At 49.3% G+C, this 14154-nt stretch overlaps 1 protein-coding gene across 1 annotated transcript; it reads right to left on the bottom strand.

Moving 5' to 3' along the window:
* Positions 1–10771: 10771 nt before the first annotated feature.
* ADRA2A (adrenoceptor alpha 2A) lies at positions 10772–14100 on the bottom strand. The gene has a single exon (XM_014957308.1). It carries the CDS (start codon positions 14094–14096, stop codon positions 12759–12761), a length of 1338 nt encoding a protein of 445 aa, XP_014812794.1. The 5' UTR covers positions 14097–14100; the 3' UTR covers positions 10772–12758.
* Between the last annotated feature and the right edge of the window lie 54 nt (positions 14101–14154).

Here is a 14154-nt window from a genome sequence, read left to right as displayed (position 1 = left end):
TTCTCCATTGGTAGTGTTCCTGCTTCTGCTTAAAAAAAAAAAAAAAGAAATATAAAAAACCCCAAAAGTTAACAGTGTGTGAGCCCTTTTCTTGAGTATGTAAATACCATCGCTTATGGGAAACCATGGCGATCTGCATGCCATTCTCCTGACTCTTAGAAACTCTTACATACTGTCAAAAATCTTCCCAGAACTATGACTGAAGACGGTCGCCAACACGGCAAAGTGTGAACCTGCAATTCAGCAGCCCGTGGGCAAATGCTGCTCGCTTGCATCCACATTTTCCTCCAAAGCTGGTGGCTTTGGATTCTGCACAGTCTAGTTTCTGCCATGCCTCTGAGAGCTTGCAAGCACATCTTCTGCCTCCAGTGAGAGGTCCTCATCCCTCCTCCTCTGAAATGACAGGCTGCATTAGACCGTTCAGAATCACATTTGGTTCTCATTTTCTAACAGACATCCAAGATAATATTTTTAGAAGAAGCTATACTGGTATTTGCAAAAAATAGCCTTCTTTGCTTTTAGCCCAAAGGGGGTTTTTTCCAAGTTTTTTTTTTTCCTACTTTAGTCATGTCTCTAAAGCTGTTTGCATTAAACGATCCGATTCTAGAAGCGCATTAATCAGACCCTCTTTGGGCTCCTATAGGATGTCCTTCCTCTGTGTCCCGAGGCAAAAATACAATCAGCTCAACCATAACCTAATTCTCTTCCCCAGTAGAGGAAGCCCCAATTTGAGGGCCATGTATGGGTGACAGCAGCTTCAGTCAGTGTTTGTATGGTGCCATTGACGTCCCTGCATCATGAGGAGCAGCTTCCCAAGATTGGCCCACCACCTTGGGGATCCTGCCCTTACCAGTCTCTCGCAGGTGAAAAATGAGGACCAACAGGCTGGTGCAATCCATCAAACGGAAAGAAGAACCTTCACCAGCATGGCCTGGCTTTGCCAGGTGCTGGCCTGCCGGCCTGGCTGCATTGCTGGCAGGGAGCCATCAGAAATCTGCTTTGGGAACAGTTTTCTCTGCTTGGCTATGTTTTTGGCTCTGCTGAAAGTCTGGCAGGGTGAGGGAAAAGACATCCCTGACGGCCGTGGGGGCTCTGCTGACTGCTGGCAATGAAGCTTGAGGCAATTCGGCAGCACAGAGGTGAGCCATAGAAACACAGTTTAGTTTGTTTAGTGGTTTTTTTTAACAGATTCCTAGAAAAAGGGCCTGGGTTTAATGAGGTGTTGCAGCAGCATCCAGAGACAAGGCAAGCACAGGGCACTGGTGACTGCAGATGGGCTGGCGCTGAGCTGTGGACAACCCATAGCCACAGGAACCAGGAACCACAGAACCAGGTCTGTCTCCTTCCCCTGGTGTCTGCAGGTGCCCCTCAGTGATCCTGCAAGCACTGGGGATGCACCTACCCCGAGCAAGGACCATCACCATGGGCCCCTGTGAGCCTTGAGTCAGGGGACACTTCTCCACCATCAGCAGGGTGAAGACCTGCCTTTCCTGGGCAAGCATGGACAGCATGGACTCACCGCCCACCCAGACCAGTGATGCCCTTCCCCATCACCAGAGCTGTGCTCCTGCTGACAGGAACCAAAGGGAAGGGCAGGAAGCCAAAAGGGAAACCATTCCTGACCCTAAAGACACCAGAGGACACAGAGATCAATTGCCATCATACCAAACCCACAGGTGGGCAGCAAACCCCACATCCCTAACCAGTCCCTGAGAACCACAGTGGGATTATCAAAGAGGTGGGCAAACATGTCTGTGCAGCCTGAGATCCACCCAAGAGGTCCTCAACACAGATCTGGCTTACCCTCTGCCAAAAGGCTGGCCAGGCACTGCATTATACTAAGCTGAATGAAATCAGCTTTCTGGTCCTGTTAAGCTTCATCAACTGGCCCACGCTGAATTATTTAAAACCATCTTTTATTAATCTACCACGGCTTTTTTTCACTTGACCTCTAGCAAGTCACTTAACCACTCTGGATGGATTGCACTAGCTTCATCCCCACGTGATGATGCTGGACGTGATGAGAGGGACAAGACACTACTTTGCTACTGCTTCTGAAATGTTTCAGATGCCAGTAGACTAGCGTGGTCTGCTGGGTAACTAGACCATTCTATTTACCCTCATGCTTAATGGAAGATCTTGTCTAAACATACAGATTGTATTGCTAATACTTTTAAAACAAGTGGGGCTTAAAGATCAGAGATTTCAACAGGGCTTCACCAACTTAATCCTGCTGGGAAACTGACCCCAGCCATTCAAAGCCCTTTTAGAGCTCACACAACTTTCAGGGACACGTAATGATTTATGAGACCTCACAGACCTGGTACTACCCAGTGTCAGTCATGTGGAGGTGGCATGACCCTGAGCGTGGTACCAAGCATGGTCAGATGCATCAACTAGCAAAAGAAGGAGCAGACCTGGTAAAGGTGCCCTTGGGACAATAAACCTATGTATCTCCCTCATGCTTTAAGTGGCTGGAGAGAACCCACAACTGGCACCATACCTGTGAATCCAACATGTTTTAACTTGCATGAAAAATTCTAAATTATTTAAGTAAGTAACCAACCTTGTGCTAACAAATGAAACTATCTACTCCTGCAGGAACAGAGTGGATTTATTTGTCACTCTAGGTTATCAAGCAATGTCAGGCTCTTACAGATAAAGAAAGACACTGTGATATTGATAAGATATCTGCATTTGTTTTATAAATGCAACGTGAATTCCTCTCTCTTCTATAGCAAACTGGATCAAACCCTGCCAGCACTCAGACAGGCAGGTGCAAGCTCCAAGCAGATCTTTGGTTTGACCAAACCAAGGCTCATTTTTTCAGTCACCACTCACTGGCAGGTGGATTTTGGCAATGAGATTACTTCTAAGCATCTATCTCCAAGGCCAAGCAGCTGATTTCTGACAGCTCCATACAGAAGCTTGGGCAGGGGGAAGGGGTGACAAAGGCAAAGAGCAAGGTCTTAATGCTTCCAAAGGTGATAAACTACCTACAAAACAAGTCAAGCCCTGCTCAAAGGAGAGTTGTAGAGAACCACAGAGGGAGAGGCAAAGCTCATTTTCACAGCGAGAGAGTAGACGATAAATAATCCAACCAGCACAAACTGACCAGCATGATAAGTGACAGGGCAGGCTCCAAGTGGCCCATGTCTAATTTACAAGACTGTACTTGAAGTTCATAACGAAATTCCAGATATTCTGGTTTATCTCTGTCCTGTTCAAACTGTGCTGCAAGCAAACAGCTGAGGACTGAGAGCTGCTTTCTTCCTCGGGACTGACTAAAAGAGAAATGCCAGCTTCATTATGTTTTATTATCTGTTTTCTTCCCCATTTATGCCACCACCACCCATGCAGGGCACAAGACCAGCAAAGGTTTTCTTCCCCAATTAAGCTACCACCACCTATGCAGGGCACAAGACCAGCAAAGGCACCATGATGAGTACCTGCATCTCCTGCAGGCAGGTTCCTTCCTCCCTGCCAAGGCCAGAACAGGATCTCACCTGCCTATTGCAAGAGCATCTTCCTCTTGCCCATCAGCAACACCGTTGGGGCTCTACAGACCAGCTGAGCATCCCAGCCCCACTCACCCAACAGGGCTGGGAGGAGCCGTTGCCTCTTGGCATTGCTGACACCAGAGAAGATCCAACTTGGCACATACATAGCATACATCTGTTGCACACAGACATCACATTTTCTCATATCTTTTGCTACCTGTCACTGTATGACCATGTCCCATGTGCTGCCACCAACAGCATTGCCTTTCTCCTCTTGCTTCTTCTCTCCCAGCCCAAAGCTGTCCACTTTTCCCCAGGGAATCCGGGGTTGCCTCCCAATGGCTCCAGATCTTGGCTGCTCTTGTGGCTGACAAAATATTTCACATTTCTGCACAATGTGCTCCATGTGTGGAGGTTTCTCTGCAGCTGGGCTTCAGCCACAGGGAGCACCAAGCCAGGCACAGCCCTTCCCTCCTCACTGCAAAGGCAAATGCTTCATGACAGAGGCACAGGTTGCAAGAGTTTGGGATGGATGCTGACTGCCCTAAATCCTCAAAACTATTTGGTTTTAATGAGTGGGACAAGCATGGAATTCCTGAGCACAGGACAAGCCCCGTCCCCTTCTCCACCATGCAAACCACACAAAATTATGGTGCCCAAAGCACTGGTGGACACTCAGCAAACCAGACTCACCTGCCAGCAGGGCTTGGGGACAGTGGTCCCACCCCAGCTCTGGTGGGGGATGCACAGGGACACCAGTCTGCACCAGTGGTGGGGAATTCGCTGCCCTCCTTCAGGCAAGATGACAATTTTCTTCAAGTTTTCTTCTTCTTCCTCAGGAGGTGGGATGCAATTACTTTGTATAAAGCAACTCTGCTTCCCAGTTTGTGTTTCCCTGCCCGCTGCCCTGAGAAATGAGAAGCATGGGAGAAAACCCTTGCCCGTGAAGCTTCTTTGCCAGTTAAAGATGAATGTGGCAGGAGAGTAGTGGTGACAACCCACACTGAAGCGGCACCTGAAGCCCCAGTAGGTGATGGCTGAATAAGCCCAGAGGAAGGACAACTACGTTCCCATGCGTGTTGACAAAGACAAGGGGCCCCAGAGTATTTCATTCCTATCTGCTGCTGCTGATGCTCCCGTGTAGCTCTGGCTTTTGAACACACTCTGGCATTCGGAAGACGTTCTAACTTTACTGCCCACATAAACATCCACTGGGGCCGCTATCTGGGGGGAAGAGGGAGCTAAATATTTAATTTCAATCTATTTCATCAAATATTTAATCTACTTAATATTAATTAAATCTTGGTCTGAATAAACAACAGCTAAAAATTCACCTCTTCCTCCAAACATCTGATAGCTTGAACATGCCAGTTGAGATGGCAATTAGTAAGGGAGGGTGGATCCTATCTTTATATTCCCAGTTGCTGGAATTGCTGTGGGGGGTTGTTGGCCTCCTCTAGCCTTTTAGGCTGAATCTTTTTGAGGCTGGGTGTACAGTAGCATCTTCTGGTTTACAGCAACCATTCCCACACCCTGCTGCACTGTCTCTCATTTTGCATGGACTTTATCTGCAGCCCCACAAGTGGGTGCCCTCATCCCACTCCCAGGCATTGTTACATCCTCAGCATTAGGAAAACCTAGAGATAAGGTGATGAGAAAAGCTCTTTGACTAAGGACCCTCACAGGTGGATGTGGCCGGTGGGAATCATTTCATGGTGCCTGGACCACCCTCCTGACACAGCCGCATGGCTCGGACACCACCCAGCAGCGCAGCCAGGAACAGGAATTTCTGGGGACAATGAGCAACAGCTACACTAGGAGCAGGTCATTTCCACTGCAAAGGACTTAAGCCAATTAACACTGGGCTATGAAGGCAGCTGCCACCATTGCATCTGCCTTTACAACCATCTTATTTCACTACAGGAAACCCTCTTTGGACCAGACCCCATTCATACCAGTCCCACCAGCCAGAACACATTTCCCAATTAGCCCCAGTAGAGCCCAGAGTGGTGAAAGATTGCCCAACACCCAACACTACTTACCTTGCTTTCCTCGGTGTGTGCCTGGTGGAGCACAGCAGCATTCAGCTCTTCTCCTCTCTGCTGCACTGTTTTAAAGCCATCTCACCCAAACTCTGACCGGTGTTAATGAAAGTAATTATACCGCTGTTCAAAATGTATCTGATGCATCTTCATTATTCTGAGACAGCAACACCAAAGGCCCTATGATGGTAAATCTTTCAATTATAAGTAAGTCAGATTATTCCATTTAAACTGGCCATTTTAACTCTCCTGGCCCCACAAAATTTTGAGGCTGATTTAAAAGCCACAGGTTGTTTTCAAAATAATGAATGTAGGATTACTTTTAACTCATGTCTCTGAAGGTTAAATCTTTGGGCTGTACTTAGGTTAAAGATCAAACCCATAACCAAGAGAAACCGGGGGGCTCCTCTCTCTTTTCACGTTGGCCACTTGGTTGACTTGGGTCAACGTCTCTGCTCTGTTTTTTGGGTAGGCCCTCTGGGGAAGAGAAAAACTTAGTAATGCATTTGGAGTTCCCTGGAGAAATGTGCCCTGTGTGGGTGAGGGCACAACAGAGCTGAGGGATGGGGAGAGGCTGCAGAGCACCAGGCACAGCCATGCCTAAACTAAGAGGAAGCTCGGTCAGGCAAAGCTTGTTCAAGGAACCATTTCAGGTCAAGTTTCTGCATCACGAAACCATGAACAAACTCAGCTTTACACAGAGAGACCTTATCACTCCATTACACAGGGATGATGGCAGGGATAATTGCTAGGAGAGGGGATGCTCAGCCGGAGTGTAAATCAGCATCGCAGCGACCAGGCTGCACAGGGCTGCCCCACTCAGGGTCTAACCCTGCACCTTGGGGTCATTCGTACAAATTTTCCTGGTGGCAAAAGTTATCTTGGTAATAAAAGGCCAGAATTGAGCATTTCACCCTTTTAAAAAAGTTCAGTCAATTCAGAAAAGCAGAAGGTTGGCTGCAGTGTCTTAAATATTTATCAATACATTTATTTTTTTTACTCAGGGAATTTTTCAGTAACACCTTCAGGTTTCAGTCTTCAGATGAATGCTTTGCAGCAACTCCACGCGTGCAGATGAAGGCAAAGCAGCCTTCAGTGGGAATTATTTTATCAGAGATGTCCAGCGGTGGGAAGCTCTTTCCTTTTTTCCGTGGAGAGCAATTGAAAAACAAGCAGGGAAAAGGCCATAATGTCATGGTCCAGCAAAACACAACTGCTTCAACCAGCAAAGAAGCAATCAATTCTTTCATGTAGCAGCTGATTTAAAACAAATGTTTCTCATCGCTGGGAGTGAACCCCACGGCAGGTCACACAGCTCTGGAGGACCTCAAGGCTTCTCCTGCAAATGAGATGCCTTCAGACTGTGCCCAAACCAACACGGGCCAAGCACTGCAAGCATTGTACACAGGCAAGCAGGGATGTTCAGAGAAGCTTGTCTCACCTCCTGACAAACCCTCATTCACCCCATTGCTCTTGCATGGAACCAGTTGCTGGCTTTTGGCTCAAACACATTTTTTAAAGCCATCCAGACCTCCCACGGCAGAGATCGCTGAAAGGAAACACATGGTGGTGGAACTTCTCCATTGGTGCAAAAGGCACCGCTGGCCCCAGGAAATCCCTGAGTGCCTAATGACCCCTGAGCCTCCTGGGAAGGGTCCTTATTCCTCCCTAGTCCCTAAAATCTGCTACAGGCCACTCTCAGAGCCACAGAGGGAGAACAGGACCTTAGATCCAAGCCATCACGGATGATCTCTCCTAACTTAGCCAATATGGAGATGACGATCACACTAACAGACTAAACTAGACCCAGTTTAAGCAGTTTTAAGCCAGTTTAAGCCAGCAAGTTTACACCTTTACTGATAGACACCTGTGTTCAAGTGAGGGAGACGCCTTTCTGCTCCCTTTTATGGTTTGTTTTCATCCCTGTTTGTTGCATTTGAGTGCTGGGACCCATCTCACATCCCTGTGCACTTGGCTGTGGGACATTGTCCTCACACACTGGTGGTCCTCTTTGGGAAATGAGGACTCCTAGGGGACAACTCTAATGGCAAAGAATGTGCCTCAAGAAGGAAGGGATGTTTAATGGCCAGCTCAAACATCAGCATCTCCATTCAACACCTCCCAACATCCCCTGCCCTATGACAGCAAGTCTCCTTCTCCTCTGCTTCCAACAGACCTCCTACCTGGGACCAGACATGGTCTGACATAAGGAAGGCAGGTTTTATGGTGCTCCCCACAGCCCTGTTCATCACCATCCCCTCTGCTCCACTTTGAGGGCGTTTGGGAGTGTGCTGTGGCCTGGTGCAGCATTATTGCACTGGAATTATCCCAGCTGGAATTTCACTTGCACTTCCCAGGGCCCAGACTACAACCCTCCCTGTTCCCAGAGGGGTCAGGATCTGGTCCTGGAGCATTTCTGAGCTGAGTACTAGTGGCTAAAGTAAGCAGTGGGATCCCCACTAACCCTGTTCCCTCTTCTCTCCACTTCCACAGTTTGGGATAAGGCACAGCAATTGCAGTTACAAATATTTAACAAGTCACAGAGATGTTCCTATAAAGCAGCTGCAAAGAGCAGCTCACAGCAGAGACAGTGAGACAGCTCCAAGTGCAGCTGTCTGCCAGGGCACCGGCTGCAATAAAGGAGCAATCTCGACAGACTTTGAACTTTTCCAGTGGTGAAAGAACAGGGAACGTTAAGAAATAAAGTAAAACAAAGAGCTTCAGCTGATAGAAGCGGCATCAGCAGCGTGTCAGGCACCCAACCCAGAGGGAAATCCCAGGGGACCCAGTCCAGCAACCCCTGGGAGAGGGGATGGTGGGTGGGCTGGGGGTACTTACGGCACGGGATGGCTGAAGGACGAGGACTGAAATCCATGGAGGCCCTCCCAGGCCTGGGAAACTCATTTTGTGCGAGCAGAATGATTCGGCACAAGTCCATCCCTCGCTGGAACATCTTGGAGAGGCTCCTCTGTGTCATCAGCTCCTTGTCCCCCAGAGAACAGGGAGCAAAACCCCACAGGAATAAATACATGTGTCACTACGGCCAAGGGGGTCAGGGACAAGTTCTGGGCAGGCAGTCACAGGTCTCTGCAAGGGCAACCCTGCTGCTCATGCAGCTCGCCCCTGGGGACATTTTGGGACACTTGCCACACCAGACCACCTCATCTGAGCTCCTTCTGCATGTCCCTGAGCTGGCACATTTGGGCTTTCCTTGGGGGGTCCCCACACAAGGGGTGGGGGTGCAGGGTCACCCCAGCACTGGAAAGCTGTGGAGAAACCCCTCCTGGAGCAAAGCTGAAGTGGCATCTCTGCTTACTGTTTGCTGTTGCCCGCCTGGATGGCTCTCACCCCACCAGTGAGGCAGGTCCCCCTCCCCACCTTCACACCATTAACCTTTTAGCCCCAGAACAAAAGGTTATAAAAACCAGCCAAAGTTCATTACGTTCTCTAATGTGTTATTTGCATGGGAACGAGCTGGGAGCAATGAGGCAGCTTTCTCCTGCTGGGGAGGGATTAGGGAGGGGAAAGGAGAAAGGCTGGGCATTAGGACCTGGCAGGTGTGGTGGGACTCAGCCCCACAGCGAGATATAGGGCAGGCACAGGAGGTGAGCAGAGCTGGGCATGGTTATGGCAGAGCCAGAGGGAGCATCCCAGTAAAGCCCACAGCAACACAACCTCTGGCTCAGAGGCAGTGGGGCTGGTCCTCACCTACCAAAGGGAAGGTGATGGTGGTTTCACCCCAGCACCTCCACCACACAGCCCACAGCCCCCCGAGGTCGCTGCAGCTCGTACATGCCCATCCCCAGCAGGCATGGAGGGTCCAGGACACAGCTGAAACCAAAATGACCAACAACTCAGGGAAAATGAAATAAAAGCCTGAGTCGGAAGGTGGCAGAGGCAGCAGGATGGTGGGCATCCAGACACTGGCCACACTGGATGGGCAGGCAGCTCTACTGTGTCAGACATGGGACTCACTGCCCCAACAGAAAACAGCCCCTTGAGTATTTAATTTGACTGGACTGAACTGTAACAACACAAGGTTTTGAGAGGGACACAACCCTGGGGGCATGATCTCAGTTTTTAGCACCTTACTTTTACTTTTGATGGAGCTGCTAAAAGCCTCATCAACTGAAAGCCCATCAGAGCCCCAGTCCCCCAGCCCCAAACTCACCAAAATACTGTCTGTACTGGGGGTTTGGCCAGAGGGATGGGGCAAGCATAACTGATGACTGCTGGATTACCTACTGCCCCACGGGGTAAAACCCTCCAAGGCCAACAGGGCCAGCTGAGACCAGAGGACAGACAGCCCTGGTCCACCTCCAAGCACCTCCAACTACAACCTTGGTGGCAGTGGCAGAGTGGGGCCATGAGACCAGCAGCTCCAGCTCTGGACTCTGGTCACTTATTTTGCCACCACCGAGGCAGAGCAGGGAAGCAGGGTGACTCCAGGCACCTCAACACTGGTAAGACCAGGAGCCAGAGGTCCCAAACAGTTCCATGTGTTCCTGGGCAAAATAAAGTACATAATAAAGCACTCACAGGATCGGCACCTCGTGTCCCTCCCCACCTTTGGAGCTACCTGGCAAAGGAGTCCAGCTGAAGCCAAGGCAAGTGGACTCTGGCATCCTCAGGGAGGCAGGTAGCCACAGAGCATCAGGGCTTCGTTTGGTGGGAGAACCATCCCCCATCACCCTCCTGCAGGGGTAAGGACAAGCGAGCCCAGACGGCTGGCTCTCGGGGGCTGGAAACAAAGCTCCACTTGGATACTCCTGAAGATAGCAAGAAATAGTGCCTTCCAGCCTAATCATTTCTAATGCCATCTGCAGCCTAATTATTAAAAACCTTCTCCACTCAGTAGCTGTAAATGCTGCACCAGCCAGGCATCCCCAGCAATAGTGCCAGGCTGCATTTCCTTCCAGGGGAGCAAATCACACCCTGGAACCCTAAGCTCTTTTGTTTAAGAAACACGTGAATGCTCTTACTGTGGCATGAAAGGGGGTGGGGGAAAAATCAACCAAGAAAAATCAAGGACTCATTTGTTATTACGCCACTGCACAGTGAACGGCTCCATTGTTCCCTACCTGGGGTAATAACCTTTCAGAAAACACGAGTGCTTTTCCCAATGTGTTCTTTAAAAAATGTCAAGCCCAAAGCTGCCGGAGGATCGGTCAACCGCTGGAAAAAAGATAACATAAAACAGCTAACAGATTATCCAGAGGGTTTTCACACTTGATCTGTAAACGCTCTTTTATTTAATAAAAATAATCATCCATTATAGCAACTTCTGCTCATGGTTTGTTTGTTTCGTGTTTGGTTTGTTGTTTTTTTTTTTTTACAGTAAAGCACAGTTTATTTGCTGTCCTCACCTCTTGAGGATTCAATTCTGAAAATGCAAGTGAATGTAAACATTGCTCTCCAGGTCCCAAGATGCATCCGGGGACCCTTGGAGTTAATTACAAAGTCAAAAGAGAGAGCAAAATCAACAAAACACTTCCCAAAAGTAAAAAGGTATTTTCTTTAAAGTCTCTTCCTGTGCACCATACAACTCCAGAAAAGGCAAGTTCATCTTATACACAAGACTTAAACAAACTTTGCTTTCTCCAAACAATTTCTACGACTTATCAGTATTTGATAAAGCTCTTTTCGTAACATTTAAAGGCTTACAAACTCATTTAGTGTGATGCATCAAAAGTTTTTCCTTTTAGTGTTCTCCAGAAATTTCTTCATGGCACAAATTTGTTCTGTCCATTTTTGTTTTGTTTTTTTTTTTTTCCTAGCAGAAAGAACTGAAAGACATTTCAGGAAAGGAGTGTAAAAGCAGTATTAACTCTCTCTTCTGCTCCAAACTCACAATATTTACACATTTAATTTTTTTTTTTAAAAAAAAAGCTTAATTACACTATAAAATACTGGAAAAACTGTCAGTTAAGTTTCTCATTTCGGAGTTTTGCCCTGTATCACGCTGAAAGAGGGATGTTTTCGTATTTCCCAGGAAAGATGCGACTGGCAGATTAAAACCTGAACTCTTCTCCCTCCGTTCAGCCAGGTGGGACAGCCCCTGCCCACAAACCCCCTCCTCCTCTGCAGGAAATCCCCCAGGAGTTATTAAACCACTGCAAATCAATGCAAATGGGACAACACGATGCTGGGAACCCTGCTGTTTGCTTTGAAACCTTATCTATTTACAGTTGGAGGCGGGGGGGAAAGCGAGTAGGCATGGAACACCTTTGGGTGCTGCTACTGTGGTGTGGTATCAACCAAGATTAACTCCTGGGGAGCTTGGCCAGGTCCCAAACCTCACCTCGCACGGGAAATTGGCTGTGACTCCATCACCAGGGATGGGATGTCCCTGCCCTCACGGCAAAGCCACCGCTCCCTCCGGTTCCGCTTTAATGAATAAGGAGAGGGCGGTCACCAGCTCAGCGGGGTTAGAGCTCAGGCAACACTGAAATTCAACAGAATCAGGTGCGATACAAAAAAAAAAAAACCCAAACAATAGAAATAGCCAGTCTGGTGAGGTCTGTGATACTAGGCTTTTTTAAACCTGACAGGATATTGGAAATTTTGGTCATATTATCAAACTGTCAGGTAGGGGGAATGGCTCTCGTTGTTCAGAGGATTTGTGTGAGGGGAGTTTCGGGGGGGTGGGAATAGAGGGACTTTTAAGATAATTAAAGCATTCACAGTTTCAAAGCTGCTTGCCTTACAAAAATTAAGACATTCAGATTCAGGGATACAATACTGTATTTTACAAGGGGGTTAAAACTCATTACACATACAACAGAGGGGAGAAAAAAAAAAAAAGGTAGATATACCAAAATAAGAAAGCCAACACCTCTGGGGTGGCATACTCCCTCTGGGCTGTTCATCTCACAGAGCTGCACGCTGCTTTTCTGTAAAAAGTCAAACTGAGCAGTCAGGAAAACATCCACTGAGAGATTCTGGCAAAAGAAAACAACAACAACAACAAAAAAAAACAACCTAGCAAAACAAATCAAGCAAGTCAAAAGCCATCCTCCCCTGGATAAGCCGAATGCCACGGCTTGGACTTCCACTTGCCTGCTGCTCCTCGGCGTTTCCATAGGCTCACCTTGGGTTTTAAAGGCTTCCTGCTCACAAGCTGAAGGAAACCATCCCGTGCACGCACAGCCCAAGACAGCCATGCCTTACTCTCCTACAAAGTCTTGAATTAGTCCTGCCCATCACAAAGGGTCCTTCAAACAATCCTTTTCCTCTCTATCCTGCAGAGGATCCTTTTGAAGGCCCGCCTGAAGTCGTGGTTGAAAATGGTATAGATGACGGGGTTCAAGGAGCTATTGCAGTAACCGAACCAGAAGAAGAAATTGAAGAGGGTGTCGGGCACGGAGCAGCTCTTGCAGACAGCCATCAGCGTGTAGGTGAAGAAGAAGGGGAACCAGCAGATGACAAAGACCCCGATCACCACCGCCAGCACAAAGGTGAAGCGCTTCTCCCGGTTTTGCCTGCCCCTCCACCGGGACCCTTTGGTGTTCCTCTCCTCCTCCACCTTCCTGGGCAAACTGTCCCCAGGTTTTATCTGGCTTAGTTTAGTCTTGGTCTTTCCCCTCGACGGTCTTTCTGTCTTCTTACACTGGTTGTTCTCCTGGTGCTCGGAGGAAGAGGTCTCCTCCATGTCTATGCCGTTGACCTCTCCCTCCTGCCCACCTCCACCACCTCCCGCCGCCTTCTCGCCATTGAGCTGGGCTGTGGCTGGCAGGTCCTCCTTGTCGGCCAAGCCGTTCTGCCTCTTCTCGGGGCGCTCTGCCCGCTTGTTCGGCGGCACCCTGGTTCGCCTCTTGGCGATCTGGTAGATGCGCATGTAGACCAGGATCATGATGAGGCAGGGGGCAAAGAAAGAGCCGATGCTAGACGAGATGATGTACCACTTCTCGTCGTTGATCTTGCACCCTGCCACCCCCTGGTCAGCCTGCTGCCCGCTCTTCTTCTCGATGGAGATGAGCGGTGGGAAGGAGATGACGGCCGAGATGACCCAGACGATGAAGATGATGCACTTGATGCGGCGCGGGGTACGCTTGAGGTTGTACTCGATGGCTTGTGTGATGGACCAGTAACGGTCCAAGCTGATGGCACACAAGTGCACGATGGAGGAGGTGCAGAACAGCACATCCAAGGCCAGGTAGATCTCGCACCAGACTTTGCCGAAGTACCAGTACCCCATCACTTCATTCGCTAAGGAGAAAGGGATGACCAGCGTGGCCACCAGGATGTCGGCCGAGGCTAAGGAGACCAGGAAGAGATTCTGGGGGGCCTTGAGTGCACGGCTGGTGAAGACGGCGATGATGACCAAGACGTTGCCGAAGACGGTGAAGAGCATGAGCAAGCCCGCCAGGCTGATGAGGGTGATGGTGGTGTGCAGGGGGTACGGCGTCCCCCAGCCCGGCCCGGCCCCGCTCTCGTTGAAGGTCCCGTTGGTGCCGGGAGGCGGGTAGCCCTCCTCCTCCTCCAGCTGCCGCTGGTACTCCATGGAGGAGAAGAAGTGGCCCCTCTCCGTGAACGGGCGCTCCAGGTTAAACATCAACCCCGCTTGACGTGGGACAACCCCCCCCCAACCCCGCACCCCACCCGCCTCCGCG

This window comes from Calidris pugnax, unplaced genomic scaffold (genome assembly GCF_001431845.1).
Source record: "Calidris pugnax isolate Ruff unplaced genomic scaffold, ASM143184v1 scaffold4, whole genome shotgun sequence".
Taxonomy (NCBI): domain Eukaryota; kingdom Metazoa; phylum Chordata; class Aves; order Charadriiformes; family Scolopacidae; genus Calidris; species Calidris pugnax.
This window is presented reverse-complemented; position numbering and strand designations above follow the sequence as displayed.

Coding starts and splice junctions, on each gene's coding strand:
- ADRA2A (XM_014957308.1), bottom strand. CDS start 14,096: ATGTTTAACCTGGAGCGCCCGTTCACGGAGAGGGGCCACTTCTTCTCC.